The sequence below is a fragment of the Podarcis bocagei genome (genome assembly GCF_964188305.1).
Source record: "Podarcis bocagei genome assembly, chromosome: 18".
Taxonomy (NCBI): domain Eukaryota; kingdom Metazoa; phylum Chordata; class Lepidosauria; order Squamata; family Lacertidae; genus Podarcis; species Podarcis bocagei.
This window is the reverse complement of record NC_138144.1, coordinates 6,677,201-6,687,978: the sequence shown is the minus strand read 5'-3', so window position 1 is coordinate 6,687,978 and position 10,778 is coordinate 6,677,201. Positions and strand designations below refer to the sequence as shown.

General features: G+C 50.6%; 1 protein-coding gene across 2 annotated transcripts in view; it reads right to left on the bottom strand.

Annotated features, from left to right (window-relative positions):
- Positions 1-2,955: 2,955 nt before the first annotated feature.
- Positions 2,956-10,778, bottom strand: part of PIAS4 (protein inhibitor of activated STAT 4) — a 33,668-nt gene continuing 25,845 nt past the window's right edge. For both annotated transcript variants that reach the window (XM_081177847.1, XM_081177846.1), the window contains exons 9-11: positions 9,873-10,033; positions 7,239-7,381; positions 2,956-6,227 (exon numbers count right to left, since the gene is read on the bottom strand). In XM_081177847.1, coding sequence (XP_081033973.1) covers positions 6,025-6,227; positions 7,239-7,381; positions 9,873-10,033 — 507 coding nt within the window. In that variant the 3' untranslated portion in view covers positions 2,956-6,024. The remainder of the gene's footprint in view (positions 6,228-7,238; positions 7,382-9,872; positions 10,034-10,778) is intronic.

Sequence of the window (10,778 nt, the reverse complement as noted above, 5' to 3'; positions counted from 1 at the left end):
TTCCTGCCTTATGGCTTAGGGGGGGCAACTAAGGGGCCAATTCACCTGGGCCCCCCAGCTCTAAAGGGGCCTCAAACGTAAGACACACTTTAACATTATTTTTTGGCATTTGATCGGTTTTGCAGATTGCTTTTCAGATTTGGCGAAAGACGCAATTATTTTGTTAACGGATATAGACCTTGCCATATCAAACAAGTTTTAAATGTTCCTAAAAATACATGGGTTACAATGGCACAAGGTTAGAGTTTTATTAGCGTGTCATCTCAGGCCAGCTGATGATTGGCTGGGTTTCCCCAGCCACCCTGGTTAGCTCCCAACAGATAATTAAAAACACAATAAAACATCAAACATTAAAAACTTCCCTAAACAGGGCTGCCTTCAGATGTCTTCTGAAAGTCAAATAGTTGTTTATTTACTTGACATCTGATGGAAGGGTGTTCCACAGGGTGGGCGCCACTACTGAGAAGGTATGGTTCCCTGTAACCTCACTTCTCGCAGGGAGGGAACCGCCAAAAAGCCCTCCGTGTCCAGGCTGAACAATGGGGGTGGAGACGCTCCTTCAGGTGTACTGGGCCAAGGCTGTTTAGGGCTTTAAAGGTCAACACCAACACTTTGAATTGTGCTTGGAAATGTACTGGGAGCCAATGAAAGTCTTTTACAACCGGTGTTATATGGTCTTGGCAGCCACTCCCAGTCACCAGTTTAGCTGCCGCATTCTGGATTACTTGTCGTTTCCAGGTCAGCTTCAAAGGTAGCCCCACGTAAGCGCATTGCAGTAGTCCAAGCGAGAGATAACCAAAGCATGCACCACTCTGGGGAGACAGTTTGCGGGCAGGTAAGGTCTCAGCTGGCGTACCAGATGGAGTTGGTAGACAGCTGCTTGGGACGCAGAATTGACCTGTGCCTCCATGGACAGCTATGATAAACAAACATCTCAAGAGTTTTATTTTTGTGTGTGCCTTTTGTCTGCATTTCGTCATCTATAATTATGACTAAGGGCCTTTACAGCTAAGGTGAGCTCTCTGAGAGGGGCTGCTGGAGCCGGACCAACCACATGCTAGAGAGGAGTCCCAGGGAAGCCTTATTCTCCATAGCTGCTGTGCCATTTATTAATCAAGGATACAGAAAGAAACCTGTTCAGCCAAACTCCACACAGGAAAACCCTCCCCAGCACACATGAAAGTACGAGCATGGCTGGGGATTGCAAAAGGTTGCAGAAACAGGGAAAAGGCAAATGGAATGGTTTCAAAAGATGAACTCACCCCAAAGCATACAGAGCCTCTCAGATCAAAGGAAATCTAAGGCTCCAGCCACCATGAGTAGATCAGATGTGGGGACCCTTTGGCCCTGCAGATGTTGCTGAACTACAACTCCCATCAGCCACAGCAAGCACGGCCAACTGCCATGGATGGTGGGGCTTGTAGTTCATCAGCATCTGGAGAATCAAAGGTTCCTCAGACCAGCTTGAGACATAGGAAGCTGTCTTAAGATCACAGAATTGCAGAGTTGGAGGGGACTCTTGAGGGTCATCTAATCCCACTCCCTGCAAATGCAGGGATCTCAGCTAAAGCATCCATGACAGATGGCCATGCAACCTCTACTTAAAAGCCTCCAAAGAAGGAGAATCACCAGCTCTCGATGGAGACAGTTCCACTGTCAAACAGCTCTTACTGTCAGAAAGTTCTTCCTGATGTTGAGTCGGAATCGCCTTTCTTATAACTTGAAGCCAGTGGTTCGGGTCCTAGTGTCTGGGGCAGGAGAAAGCCAGCTTATACTAAGTCTGCCAGATGTGGCTGTACCATAGCCTCCATCATTCCTGACCGCTGGGCCATGTTTCGTAGGGTTGACAGAAGTTGTATAGTTCAGCATTATCTGAACATGGAGTCAATAAACTAGGGACAGGGGCTGCATCTCTCTCAAAGTACCGCCAGATCAGAGAAACAAATGTGAAGGGGAAGATTAGGAGACACCCCCACACACCCCATTTACAGTACTCAGAGGCAGCTGTTTGGCTTTTTGTTCACAATAGTACTCTAGAACAGGGGTCAGCAAACTTACCGCGCCTCGGGCCGGTGTCTCCAGCGCCAATTGAGCGGTGGGCCAAAGGAGTGCGTGCCCATATGCGTGTGCACACGCTATTTTCAGAGCACCTCCGGGTCGGAGCACCGGAAATAGCTTGTTCGCATGTGCATGGGACTCCTCCGACCCGGATGTGCACTGGAAATAACGCTTATGCATGCGCAAATAACGCTTGTGCGTGCGCACAAGCTATTTCCAGTGCTCCTCCGACCTGCAAGTGAGCAGCTGCGCAGTGTAGCGCCGGTAAGAGCGGGTGGCGGCAGCGGGCGTCACCACGGACCGGATAAACGAGTCCCTCGGGCCTTATCCAGCCCGCGGACCTTAATTTGGGACCCCTGCTCTAGAACTAGTTTTGTTCCTGCAAGACAATTCTTACCCATGTTCTTAAGAAATAAACCAACAGCTCTAAACCAACTACCGTATTTTTCGCTCTATAAGACGCACCAGACCACAAGATGCACCTAGTTTTTGGAGGAGGAAAACAAGAAAAAAATAATTCTGAATCTCAGAAGCCAGAACAGCAAGAGGGATCGCTGCGCAGCGAAAGCAGCAATCCCTCTTGCTGTTCTGGCTTCTGGGATAGCTGCGCAGCCTGCATTCGCTCCATAAGACACACACACATTTCCCCTTACTTTTAAGGAGGGAAAAAGTGAGTCTTATAGAGCAAAAAATACGGTAAATCTAAATCAATGCTAAACAGAACACACATGTTCAGGAGGAGGATACCAGAAGGTGGGGTTCAAGCAACCATAGACTCATCCTGCTTGCATGGCCTTCCAAACCACTGGGCTGTCCACTGCTGGAAACAGGACACTGGGCTAAGACGGAGCTTTGAGCCGACCCATCGCAACAACGTCAGGCATAAGTGAAAGCAGGTTAAAGTGAAATCTTTCAATTCATTTTATTTAACAAACACTATACTTTTGAATTCTGAAGAATGTGTATTGAAGGAAAGAAAAAATAATGATTTCTTTTCTTTACACACACACACACACACAGAGAGAGAGAGAAAAGGAGGGGGGGGGACCAGGACAGGGATGTTAAGCAAAAACATATGTACAGAATGGAAATCAGGAAGGAAGGAAGGATGCGAAGTCTCAATGGACAGTGTCTGGGATGGGGATGGGGAGCCAAAGAAGTTTACGCACACAAATTATAATCCTGAGGGAGAGGAGTGGGACAAACTACTGAGTGGCTGAGGAGGCAAGCGACCATCATCTGTACAAGGAAGGACCTTTGCAAACCCTCAGTGGATCTGGAGGTCTCGTGTGTGCGCGTTTTAAAAACTGCAAACGTATTGCTTCAGTTTGAGATGTTTGACCGGGTGCGGGGGGATATATGGGGTAATATGGGGCAGGAGAGCAGGGGGGGGGGAGTGGAAGAGCCAGGAAGTTTGGATGACTTGCCACACCTCCCTTCCTGCAGCCATCTTTTCTCCACATCGGCTTCCAAGGGACTGGGGCAGGGCTTCGCCCCCGCCGAGTGCCGTTTATCCCAGGGGTTTTTCGAGAGCCCTTCACCAGGCACGGGGGCCATCAGTGGGGTGGGATGTTCAGGGGGAGAGAAAAGCCGCTGACAAGAACTACTTGCCACGACCCAGCTGAACTCCTAAGCGCTTTGCTTCTCCTTGAGTGAGGTCCTACACAGCAACCGTTTAGGTCTGGGGGCTTCTATAAAACACACTTGAACTGTCTTTTCTTTAAAACACCCTGGAGAGGGCTTTCTTTCCCCCGTGCCACGCGCAGCCTGGAAAAGGGGGACAAGAGACGCACTCTCGGCCTGGAGTCAAGGAGTTGCCATTTCTCTATTTGGCAACACCTCCCGGGGGCACAGTCCTTTGGAAGAGATATTGCTCCTTTTTTTTTTTTTTGAAAACGCAACGCTCAAGAAAAGCACCACTGGTCTTTTTTTTTTTAAAAAAAAGGACGACGGTGCTGTTCCCTCCAGCTTCATGGGAGAGAGCAAAAGGCGGAGGTGCCTTGAACACACATCATGGTTTGGTTTTGTTTTTCTGGGGGGGAGGAAACAGCAAAAGCAGCCCGCGTTCCAGGTTTGCTGGGCTGGCGGACGGACAACAGGTGGGAATGGCAGGAAAGGGGGAGGGGGGGAAAGGTAGGGCAAAGGAAACAGGACAAACTCCCCCGAGCCACCAAAATAAAATGCGAGGCCAATTCAGTTTTCAGTGTGTGCAATAAAAGCCCACCTTGCACAGTCTTGGCCTAGTGTAAACGCATGAAACCAACAGGCACACTTTTCCTTGGTCATCTGCACGGGGTTACTAGTAGTGCACCGGCTCCTAGGCAGAGGGTGTGTGTGTTTTGTGTGTGTGTGTGTGTGTGTGTGTGTGTGTGTGTGTGTGTGTGTGCGATATGAGGGGCGAGCATTTCCTCGCTTGCCAGCAATGAAAGTCAAGAGCAGACGTAGGCAAGCGATCCGAGGCCAGGCAGAGCGGAAGGGGGCAATATTTAAAAAGAGTTCACGGATACACGAGGGCGTGCGCTTTGGGGGAACAGAGGGGGAGACGTATCAAAGCAGCTGGAAGTCGGTAGGCAATTTTTAAAAAGACAACAGTCACCTGCATGCTGCCCACCACCACTTCATGACTGAGCCACACCTGAATTTCTGTTTGTTTTGTCTTAAAACCGAGGTAGTTGGGTAGAAACAATAATAATAATAATAATAATAATAAGTTCCTCCACCTGGCATTTCTGTTCTGGAAAGGGCCATTGTGCCCCCCCCAAACCCGCCGGCCCGTCCACTCCTAGCCCACCCCCGCCCCCTGGCAAAAAAAAGCTGTTTTGTTCCCCAAAACACCCGACTCAAGCTAAAGCCCTGGTGAGATTAAAGAGGGTGGGACGGGGAGACACACAGCCCTTTGCGCCTTCCAAAACACACCAAGTTATTGCACTTCAAAAGAAAGGGAAGAAAAGACGACAGGTTTGTGGTTCAAGCCCATTCCGCATTCCAACCCCTCCCCACCTCCCACCTCCCCAATGGCTTTGTTCAACTTAAAAAAAGGGGGCGTGGGGAGTAACAGGGAATCGGTATGTAAGAATTCTACATTATTTTCGGGAGAAGCTAAAAAGAGTTCTTTACATGAGGTTCTCTCCCAAGAATGCTCCAAGGAACTCTAAACCATCTTGGTTTCAAAGTCTAGGTCCATCTTTCACCGGCTCCCCTCCCAAAGCCCTTTCCTGACGAGCCCATGGGACTGGGGGCAGTGGAGGGGGGGACCAGGGAAACCTGCTGGTTCTAGGAGCCTCCGGGCATCGACGCGAAGGGCAACAAACACACAGCACTCCCTTAAAACGTCCAGCGAGGGGTCTCGCACGTGTCAGAGAAAGGGAAAGAGAGAGAGAGAGATTGAGGAGGAGTCAGGAATGGCTGTCGAACAAGGCAAGACCGAAGAGACACATGCCGCTTTTGGGAGGCCCGGAAGAGTTCAGGTTGACCGACGGTGCTCAGACATGCTCCGAGCAGCTGGCACCAGGTCATCCAAGAAGCAACGGGGGGGGGGGGGCGGAGAGGAGAGCAGGGGGTCGGGGGTGTGAGGAAGGAGAGGAGAGCCAGTGGCCAATTCCCGACACGACTCCTCCATGCAAGAGAGGTGTGTGCAGTCCCGGCCCTGCTTCTCGCGGCGGTGCAAGCTGAGCTGGCAAAAGATCCCAGAAAGAGGATGGCTCGCCGGGCGGCGTCTTCCAGCCACGCAGGAGCTCCGCCAACGTCGCCGCCACACCCTCGCCCCCGGCAGGCCTTCTTAATTTTTTTTTCTTTCTTTCTTTTCTTTAAAAAAATTAACTTGGAACTGGGAAGTCACAGGGGGCAGCTTTGCAAGAGGGCGAGATGGAGGGGGGAAGGGAGAGAAAGCCCCCTCTTCCCACGTCTGAATAAGCACCAAGGTATTCAAGCTTTTCCCACGCGGAGGACTCAGAGCGCCCCCTGCAGTCAGCAGGCGGATGCCAAGCCGTTCTTGTATAGGCGGGGCAGTTTCCTTTTGGGTCCGCCGTCGTCGTCCTCCTCTTCGTCGTCGTCGTCCTCTTCCTCGGAGGACGAGCTGTCCAGCGTCAAGTCCACCACGTCGGCGGGGACCTTGCCGTTCTCCACGCTGGGGGCGGGAGGCGGCACACCGTTGGCCTCCGAAGTGCCTCCTGGAAGCAGGGGAAGGAGAAACGGGGGGAATTAACATGCATTATTATGTTAATCATTATCATCATCGTTATCATCTTTCTAAAATAGGTATTTCTATTAGGTACAGTGGTACCTCTGGTTGCGAACGGGATCTGTTCCATAGGCTGGTTCGCAACATGAAAAGAGTGCAAACTGAAGCGTCGTATCTGCGCAGGTGCACGGCGCAATTTGGAGCTTGTGCGCATGTGCAAAGCGCGATTTAGCGCTTGTGGGGGGCCAGACTATATTTTGAAGGGGGGGGGGGAATGAACGAACTAACCCATAGATGCATTTTAAATAAAAGCACACATCTACCGTATTTTTCGCTCTATTGGACGCAGTTTTTCCTCTCCCAAAATTGAGGGGAAATGTGTGTGCGTCCTATAGAGTGAATGCAGGCTTGTGCCATAGCCGTGCGCAACCCCTCCGGCAGGGAGAGGCTGCACGGGGCTAAAGGGGAAGCCAAAACAGCGAGCGGGATGGATCCCGCTCGCTGCCTTGCCTTCTTCCATAGCTGCGCGCAACCCCACTGGCAGGGAGAGGTTGTGTGCAGCCTGTACGCTGCTCTTTGGGGCTGGGGGGGAAAAATATTTTTTTTCTTGATTTCCCCCCCTAAAAACTGGGAGCGCCCTATGGTCCGGTGCGCCCTATGGTGCGAAAAATACGGTACTCATGTAAAAACACCAGGCAGGCCCCACAAATAACCCAGAGATGCATTTTAAATAAATGGACACAATTTACTCATGTAAAAACACGCTGATTCCTGGACCGTTTGTGGGCCGGATTTAGAAGGCAATTGGGCCGGATCTGGCCCCGGGGCCTTAGTTCGTCTACCCATGGTCAAGTCCTTCAGTGGGTCTACTATGATCAGGCAGGAGTAACATTGGGTGCAGCTGAAACTTTCAAAGCTCTGCGGCACCAGGGTTACTGGCCCTTTGGTCCCCGTTTAGGAAGGAATCACACCAGTGACCAGCAAATATGTTTAGACTCACCTGTGGACCCACCCACAACTAAAATTGGACACTGAGGGCTGTAGCTCCTCTCCTTCTCTGCTTTGATAGGGCACCAGGATCCGTCCACCAAGTATTCAATCTCGTCGGCATCTTCGCATTCCGTCAAGATCTTCGACAAGAGCCTGTGGGGGAAGAGACAGCACAGCTGCCAATTTAATTCTGAAATGTGTCAAGTATGCACTTTCAGAGTTCCAGAGTTAACGCTAAATACAATACTTCAGGTAAATGAAGTCACCAGAGGGCCATGAAAATTTGTGTCCCGGGCTTTTTAGACTCACCTACCCATGTACTGGGGACATGGGTGGCGCTGTGGGTTAAACCACAGAGCCTAGGACTTGCCGATCAAAAGGTCAGCGGTTCGAATCCCCGCGATGGGGTGAGCTCCCGTTGCTCAGTCCCACCTCCTGCCAACCTAGCAGTTCAAAAGCACACCAAAGTGCAAGTAGATAAATAGGTACCGCTCCATCGGGAAGGTAAACGGCGTTTCCGTGTGCTGCTCTGGCTCGCCAGAAGCGGCTTAGTCATGCTGGCCACATGACCCGGAAGCTGTACGCTGGCTCCCTCGGCCAATGAAGCGAGATGAGCGCCGCAACCCCAAAGTCGGTCACGACTGGACCTAACGGTCAGGGGTCCCTTTACCTTTTACCCATGTACTATGTGAAACCAAAGGAGCACATTGGTTGCCAGATGTGAAATATATGCCAGATGTGAATGATTAGGTTTATCATTATGTTTTTAAATGAAAGTCGCTTGGAGATCTTGTTAGAAAGCGACACATCAATATCCTAATTCCTCACACAAGGCTTTGCCTCTCTTTAAAGCTCAGAGATGGAAAGAAGACAAAGTCCCTACCAGAGAAGAATAACAAACTAAGCTGTTGGTCTATGCCGAAATGGCAAAACTGATGAGAAAGTTCAGGAACCAAGAAGACCAAAACTTCAATGAAGAATGGGGGGAAATTATAATTTACTTGAGAGACCACTGTAAGCAGATAAAAACATTAGCAGGTTTGCACTTGCAATGTAGAAGATATTATGCATCAACTGGAGAGACATAAAATTTGGATGGTGAAATAATACACAGTTGAAAAGGTTTATAATAGGACCCATGGAGGGGCAGGTGGGAAGCCTAGAGATTCGGAGAAGTCTCCAAATATGGATATATATTTTGTATTGTTATAACTCTGAAGTTATAACCCTGAAGGAGCGTCTCCACCCTCATAGTTCTGCCCGGACACTGAGGTCCAGCTCCGAGGGCCTTCTGGCGGTTCCCTCGCAGCGAGAAGCCAAGTTACAGGGAAACAGGCAGAGGGCCTTCTCGGTGGTGGCACCCGCCCTGTGGAAAGCCCTCCCACCAGATGTCAAAGAGAAAAACAACTACCAGATTTTTAGAAGAGATCCGAAGGCAGCCCTGTCTAGCGAAGCTTTCAATGTTTTAATAGGTTATTGTATTTTAATATTCCGTTGGAAGCTGCCGAGTGGCTGGAGAAACCCAGCCAGATGGGCGGGGTATTAATAATAATAATAATAATAATAATAATAATAATAATAATAATAATAATAAGTATTATTATACTTGTAAAATCAAATAAAAATTATTTCAAAATAAATAAAGTGCTGGGCACGTTTAGCCAGGAGGAGAGAAGACAGAGAGGTTAAGTGAGATCCATCTTCTAAGATCATGGAAGATGGAGCAATCTTGCTTGCTTGTCTGCTGCTGTTCCAGGGGGCAGGAACCAAACCAACGGATTCAAAGGACAAGAGATGAGATGAGATTCAGACAATACACCAGAAAGAACTTTCGAAGAGGAAGAGCCGTCTGACGGTGGATTCCCTCAGAAGGCGGTGGCCTCTCCTTCCTTGGAGGTTTTCGAACAGATGGCCGTCCATCAGGCAATTCTTCCATTATGTTCCTTGCATTGCAGGGGGTTGGACCAGGTGACCGAACTCTGCGGTTCTGTTATTCTAAGGCAGGCCTCAAGACCATAGCTGTCAACCGTCCCTTATTTGGCGGGAAAGTCCCTTATCCCAGCGCCGTGTCCCGCTGCTGTCCCTTATTGATGACGTCCCTTAAATTTCCCAGGTTTCAAAGGAAGCAGCTCCTCTCGCTCCCTCCCTGTCGGTCAGGGAGGAGGGAGGCTCCAACTGGGTTGCTTGGCTGCATTGCTCACCCAATAAGGAGTCCAAGAACGACCGGGAGATGGAGCTTGCATGACTTGTGCCGATCAAATCGGCCGCGTTGCCTGGGAACTCGCGTTTGCTCAGCGCTTCCCAGCGGAGAGGTGACGGTGGTTTTCCTTGCTGCATCCCCTTTGCCGGGTTGCTGCGCTGTGGGAACCACCGCTTGAGGCTTCGTTTGGCTGCTGGCTGGGCTTTCTGCCTTTGGCTTGGAGGGGCTCAGAAGTTGAACATACCTGCGCTTGGAAAATCCCTTATTTTGGCTGCTGATCCCTTATTTTCGAGGCGGCTGGTCCCTTATTTTCAAATCTGTAAGTTGACAGCTATGCTCAAGACACACACACACACACACACACACACACACACACACACACACACAGAGAGAGAGAGGTAAAAAGAGAGAGCTGCTTCCGATGAGGCAATCAGCTCAACTCACCCATCGATCATCAGTTGGTCGTAAGTGGCCGGTTTGTCGCAAACTGGGCACATCCAGGTGGGCTTCTTCTCATTCATCTGCAGGTAGAAAACGGCGTCGAAACACTGGAGATGAGCGCAGGTCTCGGCCCGACACGGCACCGACAGACGCATCTTCACAAGCTGTGGAGAGAAAGGTGAGGAACGTTATGAAAGCCCCAGAACGGACCCAAAGGAGGAAGGCTTGGGGCAGCTCTTTTGGCGCTTTAGGAACCACTGTCAGCCTGAGGGCCGCACTTACTTCTAGACAGCCTCCCGGGGGCCACCTGGTGGTGGTGGTAGGCGGGGCTTGAGCAAAGGTGGGCGGAGCAACAGATGCAAATGTTTGCCTTTGTATAGAAGGCGAATTCCTACACACACACACACCCGCCTCCAAACTCCATCCAGGCAAGGAAGAGGCCTTTTCTGAGTTCAATGGCACATTCTAGCCATGTAGAAGCACTCAAGGAGAGTGCAGAGCAGTGGGGGGGGCTACCCCCTTTTAAAATTGGGTTAAACCACAGAGCCTAGGACTTGCCAATCAGAAGGTCGGCGGTTCAAATCCCCGCAATGACGGGGTGAGCTCCCGTTGCTCGGTCCCTGCTCCTGCCCACCTAGCAGTTCGAAAGCACGTCAAAGTGCAAGTAGATAAATAGGTACCGCTCTGGCGGGAAGGTAAACGGTGTTTCCGTGCGCTGCTCTGGTTCGCCAGAAGCGGCCTAGTCATGCTGGCCATATGACCCGGAAGCTGTACGCCGGCTCCCTTGGCCGATAAAGCGAGATGAGTGCCGCAACTCCAGAGTCGGCCACGACTGGGTCTAATGGTCAGGGGTCCCTTTAAGGCCAGGGATATGCCTTTGCTGAGCAAAACCCAGCTTCCAAAGGGAGG